This window comes from Azolla caroliniana, unplaced genomic scaffold (genome assembly GCF_043228905.1).
Source record: "Azolla caroliniana isolate FFs.n. ecotype wild unplaced genomic scaffold, voAzoCaro1.0.p SCAF_2, whole genome shotgun sequence".
NCBI lineage: Eukaryota > Viridiplantae > Streptophyta > Polypodiopsida > Salviniales > Salviniaceae > Azolla > Azolla caroliniana.
The window spans coordinates 22,822,867-22,835,253 of record NW_028230437.1 but is presented as its reverse complement, the minus strand read 5'-3'; the positions used below and the strand labels follow the sequence as shown (position 1 = coordinate 22,835,253).

At 38.7% G+C, this 12,387-nt stretch overlaps 1 protein-coding gene across 1 annotated transcript in view; it reads left to right on the top strand.

Annotated features, from left to right (window-relative positions):
- Window positions 1–12,387, top strand: part of LOC147867639 (zinc finger FYVE domain protein) — a 50,905-nt gene that overhangs the window by 9,637 nt on the left and 28,881 nt on the right. The window contains exons 6-7 of the mRNA XM_087315730.1: window positions 8,599–8,693; window positions 10,935–11,112. Of these exons, the coding sequence (XP_087171856.1) occupies window positions 8,599–8,693; window positions 10,935–11,112 (273 nt within the window). The remainder of the gene's footprint in view (window positions 1–8,598; window positions 8,694–10,934; window positions 11,113–12,387) is intronic.

Genomic DNA, 12,387 nt, shown 5'->3' with positions numbered 1-12,387 from the left:
CAATGCTAAGAACTCTTCTTCTACCGAAAATCAACCTACACCGAAATCCAACTCGGCCCACTCAGCCCACTCAGCCAAAGAAACAATTTTTCTTGGCATTGAGGAACATACTTCACATTTGGTCGAACCAACTACCTCAACCATTGATGAGTGGTTAGTAGATAGTGGTGCCACTTCTCACATGACCTATGACAAATCCATTTTGCATGATGTGAAGCCTAGATCCTCCCAAATCTCCATAGGAAATGCCTCAAGCATTGAGGCTTCATGTGTGGGTAATGTGTTTCTTAACAATTCTTCAAATGAAGAACCTGTCATTCTTCAAGACGTGCTACATGTGCCTCGCATCTCTGCCAACTTACTTTCAGTCTACCAAATCACTAAGCAAGGTTATGGAGTCTACTTTGATAGCTCAGTTTTGGAAGTCATGGACACCAACAGCCTACAAATTGTAGCTAGTGGCACACAAGAAGGGGGTTTATACCGCTTGAAAAGTTCCCACGGCCCCTTGGAAAAGTCCAAATCTCATCGTCTTCATCTTCTTCAAGGCTCTCATGGCTTGGTGGCACAAGAAGATCCCACGTTGTGGCATGCTAGGCTCGGTCACCTCAACTACGATTCTCTACAAAAGCTCTCCTCTTCACAACTAGTTGAGGGTCTTCCTATTTTCAAAACTCCCAATACCCCATGTGTTGCTTGTCTTCATGGCAAGCAACATCGAGAGCCTTTCTCTCATGAAGCCACTCACCGTGCAACATCTATCTTGGAGTTAGTGCACATGGATCTTTGTGGTCCCATGAAAACGACTACTCTTGGTGGTGCATGCTCCTTCATGCTCATCATTGATGATTTCTCCCGCAAGGTTTGGGTTTATTTTCTTGCAGAAAAACCTCAAGCCTTCACAAAATTTCAAGAATGGGTAGTTCTCGTGGAGAACGAGACATCAAAGAAAGTTCAAAAGATCAAGTTGGACAATGGTGGAGAGTTTATCTCCCAAGCTTTCCACCATTTCTGCTCTCAACGAGGCATTGCTCGCCAATTTTCTACACCCAATACTCCTCAACAAAATGGAGTTGTGGAAAGGAAGAACCGGACAGTCCAAGAGATGGCTCGCACAATGCTATCTCAATCTGATCGTCCTCTCTAATTTTGGGGTGAAGTTGTCAACACAGAAGTCTACATCATCAACTGCTGTCCAACAAAAGCAGTTGCTGCAATGACCCTTGTAGAAGCATTTACAGGTGTAAAGCCCTCAGTATCTCATTTTAAAGTCTTTGGTTGTGATGCTTATGTTCACATTTCAGATCATAAAAGGACTAAATTTGAGTCCAAAACCAAGAAATGCAAATTTCTTGGTTACAACACAATCTAAAGCCTACAGGTTATGGGATTTAGTCATCTCTAGGGATGTTCATTTTGTGGAGTCTCAACTAGATAACTCTAGGATTTCACCTGAGTTCACGGTTGAAATCCTAGCTCCTCCGGAATCTCCTATTTTAGACGAAGATGTCTCACCTTCAAGCCCCCCATCTTCTCCTACTCAATCTCTAACTTCGCCAACAATTCAAACCTCCCCCTCAACTCCACTTGTTTCCCCTCCCTCTACACACCAGCTTCCACCACTTCCCAAGTGGCTTCAAGCCACCATTCGTGATTCTCATCTCTTCGATGCTGAACTTCATGAATGAGTATACATCTGGTGCGCTTGCACTTGCTGCTTATAACAAATGGCCCATTTTTCAAATGGATGTCAAGTCAGCCTTCCTTAATGGTGACTTGAAAGAGGAGGGTTATGTTGAACAACCTCCAGGTTTCAAGATTTTAGAGCAGAAAAACATGGTCTACAGGTTACAAAAAGCATTGTATTTCTTAAAGCAAGCTCCCAAAGCTTGGCATGACAAAATTGACACCTTTCTCTCTCTTGGGTTTCAAAACTTTACGCTGACAACAATCTCTGTGTTTTTTTTCCGCTTCCAAGGCATGCCATTGATTAGCTCCTCGGTCGACTCAATGTTTGACAGCTGTTCTGGAGCCGAGAGGAGGTGTTGGAGGGTGGCAGTTCTAGACCTGCACTCTCTTTCATCTTTATTATCTCTATACTACATTCTCTCTCTTCCTAGATTCATCTCTCTCTAGAATTTGCAACTCTTTAAATGCCTTCTCTCTCTAGAATCTACAACGCTTTAAATGCCTTTTCTCTCTTCCACTTTTTCCAAGATATTCCCTTTTTATTCCTAGTTTATTGTACCTGTTTGGTAGTACAATAGTCTCTTAACTACCAAACAACCATTCCCAATTTTGTATAAATAGACTTATACCAGCCACTTTTATAATGAGATTATTTTCTGTTGCTACTTACAAACAAGCACAACTCTTTGGCTGTGTCTCTACTCTTTGCAACCATTTTTTTTATTGTTGTCTAACAACCTTCTCACAGCTTGGCTGTGTCTATTTTGTTCTAACTCTTCTGCTGCTGCTATTAACAGCTTTTCTCACACAATCTGATGGTGCATTTTATTGACCACTAAAGCATTTAAAAAACATAACACGGGAATCAATCTCATCAGATTCCTCCTACAGAGAAGAAAAATAGATATAATAGGAGTTATTGATGACCATGATCACTTCGATGAAATATAGGTTGAAATGGAATGTCTACTATGTGCAAGAATCACCTTTGTAAAAGTGAAATAAGGATATATAGGATTTTCTCAAATGAGTGCATTATTTGTCTATGGTGTCTACAACTCTCCCACACCTTAGAGCAGCAATTTTTAAATCTTACCAGGAGCTCATTTGGATCTCACATATTAGGTGGGGTAGGACATATCAAGGAAGTGTTCTTTAACATTGTACTCAAATTCAACCACATTTGAACTGCAGAAAGCATTCCCTAGGGTGCCTTGTAAAGCCATGCTTTGGGAGAAAGAAAGATATATGTTGGGAATAAAGGGCCATCGTGGCTTTATTAGTGCACGAGTGTGAACGCACTCGTAGCACACTTTTGACTTGTATATACATAATATCTAAAAACCAAAAAAGAGGTACACTCTTTGTACCCAAGACATCGTGCATCTCTCTCTCTCTCTCCTTGTCTCTCACTCAGACTCTCTCCCTCTCTGTTTTTTGACCTAAACCCTAATCCCCGTGCTACCTTCAAACTGGTATCAGAGTTGAGTTTAGGGTTTTGTGTAGAGCAGAGTTTAGGGTTTTTTGTAGAGCAGAGTTTAGAGTTTTTTGCAGAGCAGAGTTTAGGGTTTTCTGTAGAGCAGAGTTTAGGGTTTTTTGCAAAGCTGAGTTTAGGGTTTTTTGCAGAGCAGAGTTTAGGGTTTTGTGCAGAGCAGGTCACGATTTCTGCAAAGCAGGTTTGGTCCTCCGTTTGGGCTAAGAAATCATGACTAGTAGCAGTGACAGTAGCCACCTTATGCACATCAAGAAGCTTGAGGGTGCACATAACTTTGCGGTTTGTAAAAAGCAGTGCTACAACATCCTGTTGCAAAAGAAGCATGCAAAGCCTATAAAAGTCAAAGGGGTAAAGTCTAGCAATGGGCCCGGTTCGGTTTCGGTGCCTTGAAACCAAACCAAACCCTTTATATAAAACAAAAGCCAAACCAAACCGTTTATGAACATTTGAACATTTAAACCAAACCATTTAAAAAAAAGGTAAACTAAACCATTTAAACCAAAACCATTTAGGGAAAAGTTAAAACCAAACCGAACCATTTAATAAAAAATTTAAACCTAACCACATTTAAGTCAAGCTAATTAAAGAATTAATTAAATAAAAATATACAAAATTAAATAAGCGTTTATGTTAAAATAAATAAATAAATAAATAAGATTAATTGAGCCATTAGATTAAATAAACAATTATGTTAAGTGAATTAAACCAATGAAAAACATTAATTAAACCATTAAATTACATAAACATTTAATGGATAAAAAGAAAATCCCAAAAACCTATAAACCTATAAACCAAACCTATAAACCTATAAACCCTAGTTTCAAAACCAAACCGAACTGAAACCGAACCGTTTATTATTAATTAAAACCAAACCAAACCATTTTATTATTTTGGAGCTTATAAACTTTTAAACCATGGTTAAACGGTTCGGTTCGGTTTAAGTTGAAACCGGGCCCATTGCTAGTAAAGCCTACAGATATGGACCAAGATGATTGGCAAGAGTTGAACGAGCTTGCACGCTCGACTATTGAGTTGTCGATTTCTGATGCCTTGCTTTTTAATATCAAAGGTTTGGACTCTGCCTATTCTATATGGACTAGACTGGAGGAACTGTATGCCCAAAAGACGACAACTGGCAAAGTTTATTGGCTTAAGAAACTTATGGATTTGCGTATGATAGAGGGCACACCCATGTCAACTCACCTGAGTGAGTTCAATTCCATTTTCAGCCAGTTGGTTGCCTTAAAATTCATCATTGATGATGAGTTTAAGGCCACGTTTTTACTTTGCACCTTGCCAGAAAGTTGGGATACTTTCAGGACTGCTATGAGCAATTCAAATGCGATGCTTCTTTATGCCGATGTAGAGAGTTCTCTACTCATGGAAGAGATGAGTCGGCAAAACAATGCATCCAATAAGTCCTCTAGTGCGTTGCATATGAGGGGTAGGTCACAACAAAGAGGCAAATCTGATAGTTATGGCCGTAGTAAATCACGTGGTAAAGATGTAGAATGCCATCACTGTGGCAAAAAGGGTCATTTTAAACGTGATTGTTTCAAATGGAAGAAAGAGAAAGGAAAGGGCAAGAAGATAGATGATTTCATAGAAGAAAAGAGAGACATTCAACCGAGGAAAGGCAATACTAAAATTGAAGAGGTGAATGTAGTCACTCATGATAGTGATAGTGGAAATGATGTACTCTTTGTTTCATCATTCCATAGAGAACATGCTTTACTTGTAGATATGGATGGTGACATGCACACTTGGATACTCGATTCTGGTGCTTCTTTTCACGTCACCCCTCATCGTGAGTGGTTTTCAGATTACACAGGGGGTCGACATGGTGTTGTCCATCTTGGGGACAACTATGCATGTGAAATTGCAGGTATTGGCACTGTGCAATTACAGTTTCAGCATGGTTCTGCTTTCACACTTCAGCATGTACGACATGTACCTCAGCTCAAGAAGAGCTTGATTAGCACAAGACAACTAGATGATGAAGGATTTCACACAACCTTTGGTGATGGGAAATGGAAGATTTGTAAGGGATCTAGAGTTATTGCTAAGGGTATTAAAAGTGATACTTTGTTTCCTCTCCATGTATCTAGTGTGAATGACCATGTTGTTGCCATAACCGAGCAGCCTAGTGTTTCTTTGTGGCATGGTCGGTTGGGACACACGAGTGAAACTGGTATGAAAGTATTGTCTCGTTTGGGTTACTTGCCATGTCTTCGTTATGCTGATTTTGAACATTGTGATCATTGCATTTATGGTAAACATGTACAAACATCTCATAAAAAGTCATTTATGGTAAACATTTTTGGTGCAGTTGCCTAAAGGGCAGAAAACACTTCCATGCAAATGGGTTTATAAAATGAAGGTCATTTCTGATTCCTCGCCAAGGTACAAAGCAAGATTAGTTGCAAAAGGATACAAGCAGGAATATGGAGTTGATTTTGATGAGATCTTCTCGCCTGTAGTCAAGATGACTACATTAAGAATCATTTTGGGCTTAGTTGCAGCTGAAGATATGGAGCTCATACAGATGGATGTGAAGACTGCCTTTTTACATGGCGATCTGCATGAAGAGGGTTTAAACAAGCACCAAGAGAATGGTATCATAATTTGATGCATTTATGCAGTCTCAAGGTTTTCGTAGAAGTCAAGTGGACCACTACTTGTACACCAAGAAGGCAGGAGATGGCAGCCTGATTATCTTGGTTTTGTCTGTTGATGATATGTTGATTGCTGGCAAGGATATTCATGCGTTGGATTCATTGAAGCGAAGCCTTCATGGCAGCTTTGATACGAAGGATCTTGGTGATGCAAATCATATCCTTGGCATGCGAATGCTCCAAAACCGGTCGAAAGGGGTACTCTTTCTATCTCAGCAGGAGTATATCTCTAAGGTTTTGCAGCGTTTCAATATGGAGGGGGGGAAAACAATTGGGGTTCCATTGCCTCCATATTTGACACTTAGTGCAGAAGACAGCCCTACATCTGATGATGAGAAGGCTGAAATGGCTAAGGTTCCATATGCTTCAGCCGTTGGCAGTTTGATATATGCGATGGTTGCTACATGCCCTGATATTGCCTTTGCAGTGGGAGTGGTTAGCAGGTATATGGCAAATCCCGGCAAAAAGCATTGGGAAGCGGTGAAAGGTATTATGAGATATCTCAAAGGCACAAAGGACTTGTGTATTTGCTTTGGAAAGCAAAAGGCATCTGTCGTTGGTTTTACGGATGCGGACTATGTTGGTCACGCAGACTGCAGGAAGTCTACTTCTGGGTATGTGTTTACTTTCACTGGAGGAGCTGCTTTCATATCTAGTGAGGGATCTTGCCATTACAGAGTTACCTATTCTTCATTGTGACAGCCAGAGTGCTATCATGGTAGCTCGGAATCCCGTCTTTCATGCAAAGACGAAGCACATAGAGGTGAAGTATCACTTCATCAGAGATGTACTTGACAGCAAGAACATTGAGCTTGTCAAAGTACATACAAATAATAATCCTGCAGATCTTCTCACGAAGGGTCTTCCAGCTGAGCGATTTGCTCATTGCCGACAGATGATGGGAGTTGGATAGATGTATGTGGTTCAGCTTTGTACATACTTGGACTTAGCTGACTTTTATTTTTCTTCTTCTCACGACACATTGCCTTTAGGTGGGAGGTTGTTGGGAATAAAGGGTAGCACACTTTTGACTTGTATTTACATAATATCTAAAAACCGAAAAAGAGGTACACTCTTTGTACCCAAGATAGCGTGCATCTCTCTCTCTCCCTTTGTCTCTCACTCAGACTCTCTCCCTCTAAGTTTTTTGACCTAACCCTAATCCTCGTGCTGCCTTCAATATATTATTGTTTTTTAAGAGCCCAAAAAATGAATAGGTCAATGTAAGTTTGTGTTGGGATTTACGACCAGATATAAACAAGAAAAATAGTTAGAGACACAAACAAAACAGAAACTTAAAGTACACGGTGCACAAGATTTAGGTGGAAACCCTAAAACAGGGAAAACCATAGGGCAACAGATTTCACTATGATGCAGAAGTACAAAGGGAGATTACAAAGCTTTTTCAAGCTTTCAAGGAGAAAGACTCAGATTACAGAAATCCCTTCGTAGGGTTTTGGCAAGTAGGCCCTGGCCCCAGCAATTTGTCGTGTACGTAGGCCCTGGCCCCATGGACCACGACCTCAACACCCTTGTGATCGACAAATAAAAGCCATTATCTCCCGCCATCGCAGGCACTTCCCTCGCTTCGTAGACCTTTCCATTCTGGATGGACCTATGCTAGAGATCTTTTGAAGGCAAAAGTTACAATACATCTAACTTGAGAATCTCAAATGTGCCGAAAACCAGTTTCCCTTGCCTCTTTTTATCTTATTTACTTTTATATTTACGGAGTAATATTTATTTTATTTTGATTTGTTGATTTGTTGTTCTCAAAGATGAGACAACACTTAAGATGTAATCTCTTGTTTGGTCTTATATGCCATTTTGGCCTCTTAAAAGACGTTAATATATCTTTCTTTCTTTCTTTCTTCTTCCTTTAGTATCTCTTCAGTTACTCAAGAATATTGTACACCCATTAAATCAACAACCTTGCCCTAGCTCCATATATATATGTGAATAATATATTATTATAAAATAATAATAATAATAATTAATCGGCCGACTTGTCGACCCGACTGTCCAACCCACAAGTCGACAGTCTAATCGATCCAACTAGCCGACTCCTATTGTCGACTATTCAATTGATCCAACTAGTCGGCCTCAACTTCGACCTCTTGGTTGGTCCGGCTGGTCGACTCTCAAAGTCCTTCAGTTCAGTCGACTTGTTAGTTGATCCGGTTGACCGACTTCTCCCAATAGGAGGGACAAAATACCTAACAGTTTGGTCCCAACTTCTAAAGGCTATTACATGAGAAAAGGAATAAAAGAAAGGAAATTAGCCCAGTCTTACCACCTATAAGCTGGTTCATTATATCAGACCTGCTTCATTGGTTCCCCACAGCATATCAAAATCCTTATTGCTGGTTGACCTGTCAATCTCTTCTCTTGAGGAGAAATATTACATCCTTTGAAGGCCTGCCTGTGGCCAACTGATACATCCAGTATTCATTACATGCCAAATGACAAACATTATGCTGAAACTTGAAAATCATATGTATATATTTTTCTTTGATTGTTTCTGTCCATATCCTTTTTCTTGGGTATTCTGCTCACATTGAAGTGTCCCAGTACTATTGTCATATCACTAGATAAACTTTTGCATTTGTCAGGCCATCTCTTAAGAGCATATGTGCACTAAAGTAGGAACTTAATTACATTTTCTGTGAAAATTATGTTCCTGAAGGAAGATCTATATTCAGTTTACTATGTAGCTCATGAGTATGTTTGTATTTGCAGGTGCTTTTTGATGTTGTACCTGATATTAAATTCAGTCATGCAAGAGCGCTTTTGAAAATGTGTCCTGTTCCGACATCACTTGCAGAATGCATGAGGTATGATTTCATTTCAGCTACATATCTGAGTGTTAAAGCATGGAAAAAATTGTCCAATCAGATGGAATTTAGAAAAATTTATACTTCAAGTACATATTTTTCTTTGATCATCAAAGAGAAGGAAAAATGAATTGTTGGCATCCTGTAGGAGTGGTTTAGAATAAAAATTGATAGTCTGAGCTGATGTTTACTGGTTGCTACTCATTGTACATTGTGACTTCTTCTTCACCAATCTACAACATATTACTTGGCCACTGTTTGGTGTGAGTCTATTCATTCTCTAAAATGTGAATCAACTGGGAAAAGTCAGCCCACTTGCTTGACATATTGGGAAAGTGTTGTCTATGTCTTTGACTTCAGACCTTCTCATATCAGTTAGAGATTCAGATAGGTAATTGGTTGTGCATATTGGTCAGAGTCCTGTCACCTTTATTATTGACAAATCAAGACTACATCACCTGAAATTGAATGTGCTTCCCTCACTTTGGAGACCTCTGTCCATCTTGGAAGTCTTTCCAAGGCAGAAGTTTCACCCATCTTAGCGTGGAATGTTTCGTTCTAAGTTACGAGATTGTCTGGTAGCTTAGTCAGTTCTACTATTGTAGTTCTATTTGATTTTGGCTTCTTGTTCTTCAAGGTGATACACCATTTAAAAAATTTAATCTCTTATTCAGTCCCATAGGCCATTTTGACTAGGACTTTCGAAAGGGGTTATAATAGATCAGGCAATAGCAATGTGTATTCATGTAGGTTTAAGACCATCAAGACCATGGCCCTGTCACCTTTGTCATCAACAAATAAAAGTCATTATTACCTACCAGGTGCTTACCTTGCTTATGAGTTACCTGCCAGGTGCTTACCTTGTCACACCAACTCTTCTCTATGGAGTAGAGACATGGGGACCGAGTCTTAACAAGGCAAATCATTGGAAAGATTTAGAAAGAAGAAAGAAAGAAAGATATATTAACGTCTTCTAAGGCCAAATTTGGCCCATGAGACAATTGGTTTACAACAAAAGAGTATTTATCCAGTCATCATAACTAAAATAAAATTAAGTAAAAAATTGAACTTAAACTAAAAGAGTTCTAGTAGTGTACAATATGTAGTATACTCGAAAGTGACTATACACTAAGCCTAATTTTATTTCCACCCAAGCCTCTCGAAAAGAAGTGGGGGGTCAAAGGGTCTTGATGTGGGTTCCAATGTAGAGAGTGCCCTAGCCATGGACTTAGGGTAGTTAATATAATTGCTGTTTTGTGCAAAAAATATAATTATATATTATGAGAACTACCAAATTTTATCCAAGGAACCCAAAAACAGATGGACTTAGTATACTTACTATAATCACTGTTTTGTGCAAAAGATATAAATGTATATTATGAGAACAGCCAAATTCTACCAAGGAACCCGAAAACAGATTACCAATGATCCTGCCTTCAACAATCTATGAGATGTAAGAACTAGGTCAGCTAGAAAGAAAGAAAGAAATGAAGGAAGGAAGGAAGAAAGAAAGAAAGATATATTAACATCTTTTAAGAGGCCAAAATGGCTTATAAGAACAAAAAAGAGTAATAGTAAAAATGTGTTCTGTAGACCTGGGAAAAATCATTGAAAACTGTAGGGTTTGGTTTTCTTTGATGTAACTTTTCATTTCTTAATTGGAATGCTAATGTAACTTAAATTCTCATCTTGTAAAACAAGAATAATATGTTTAATAAATGCATATTTCTGTGTATGTGAACCACTCATTTCATGGTCTCCTTTCGTACGCAATAATTATACAAATAAATGTAGAGGGGTAAAAAACCTTAGTTGATCTATTATGACCATATTGCTCAAAATTGAGGCTAATCCTGAGGAGTTACGCCCTGTTTGTACTTAATCTACTACTCTGTTGGTAAACATAAATTTGAAATTGAGGCTGAATCTTGAAGAGTTATGCCCTGTTTGTACTTAATCTACTGCACTGTTGATACTGAATAATTATACAAATCAACGTAGTTGAGTAAAATACCTTAGTTGAGCTATTACTACCATATTGCTCAAAATTGAGGAACGTAGTTGAGTAAAATACCTTAGTTGAGCTATTACTACCATATTGCTCAAAATTGAGGCTGAATCTTGAGGGGTCATGCCTGTTTGTACTTAATCTACTGCTCTGTTGGTAAACATAAATTTGAAATAGTGTAAGCCAACTAAGATTGAATCATTTATTGAAGACGTGAACATGAAATGACGCAGAATGCAGGACCTTGAGATACTAGAGCTACATTTTGGAGTTCAGTCTACAGTACTTGCTTTGGCAGCAATGGATAGAAGCACGATTGAAAATGATAATATGAAGATGGACTTCATTGCTTTGAATTTGCTGGAAAGTTTACGTGATCATATCAATTCCATCTCCAATGTCCCGCGAAAAGTGAGTTTATTTTTGGTATTTTAAGTACTTTCTAATATGGACATTTATGTGAAAAATCTTCCTTATTGTTATTTTTAGTTATCTATGGTGACATTTCTTCTGAATCCAAGTCTTGTATAGAATAATTTAACATCTAATATTTGATATTTGCAGATAAATCTTATTGTGAGATTGCAGTAATAAATATTTTGTTAAAATGTCTTTAAAATAGCTTATGTGAAGTCCTACTTCAGTTTCTTGAGAATGCAGCAACAGATCAGCATCCATCAGCTGCAGGGGAGCAAGATTCACATGGATGTAACTTCTGGTCTCATAGGTCATTTTTCCTTTTTGAGAAGTTAATAGTGTTTCATTTCATTTACGCTTTCAATTCTACAAGTCAATCAAGAACTACACAATTCAGATCTCGACCATGCATTTGAAAGACCAGCAATTCGTCGTGCAGGTAGGCCATGCCCGTCTGGATGATGGCCCTGCCATCCTTGTTATTGACAAATCAAGGCCATTATTCACCTGACATGGAAGTTGTTTTACTTGCTTTAGAAACACCTTCATCATGGATGACCCATGATGGAGATCTTTTGAAGGCCAAAGTCTAAGTCCGTAATATCAATGCTTATCTAATGTGAATATTTGGCACATTAGACAATTTCATCCAAGTAGGTTCAACCAACTTGGTTGGGGTCTTTTCATCACAACTTCCATCACCCCACTTGTACCGAGGTCGTTTCAACACAACATGCATCACCCAACTTGCTATTAGATCCTGGCCGATATTTAATCAATACTTCAGAACGCTAGAAATTCATATTGATGTATCACACAACCTTGAGGCTGGCTTTCTCCAGGGAGGTTTACCTAACTCTAGAATTATTTAACTATTTAAACTCTAGAATTGTCCTGTTCTTAATGATTTAATTTAAATTCTAGAATTTCACACCTTATTGCTATAATCTTTATTCCACAAGGTTCTCGTTCTAGGGTCCTTGATTTTTCCTATTGATAAAAGTGCTTAGCCTCCTGATCCAGACACCATCATGACTTCTTTAGTACCATCACCCCTTCTTTCCATGCTACAAGTTAATCAAGTGTTACACAAAGGAGTCTCAACCACAATATTCAAATGGGTATAGCAATCTATCATGCACATAAGACATTACCCTTATTATCAGCAAATCAACGCCATTAGAATCCAACGCAGAAGGTGTTTTCCTTGCTTTGGAGACCTCTCTATCTTGGAATGGCCCATGTTGTATATCTCACTAAGCTAACAAA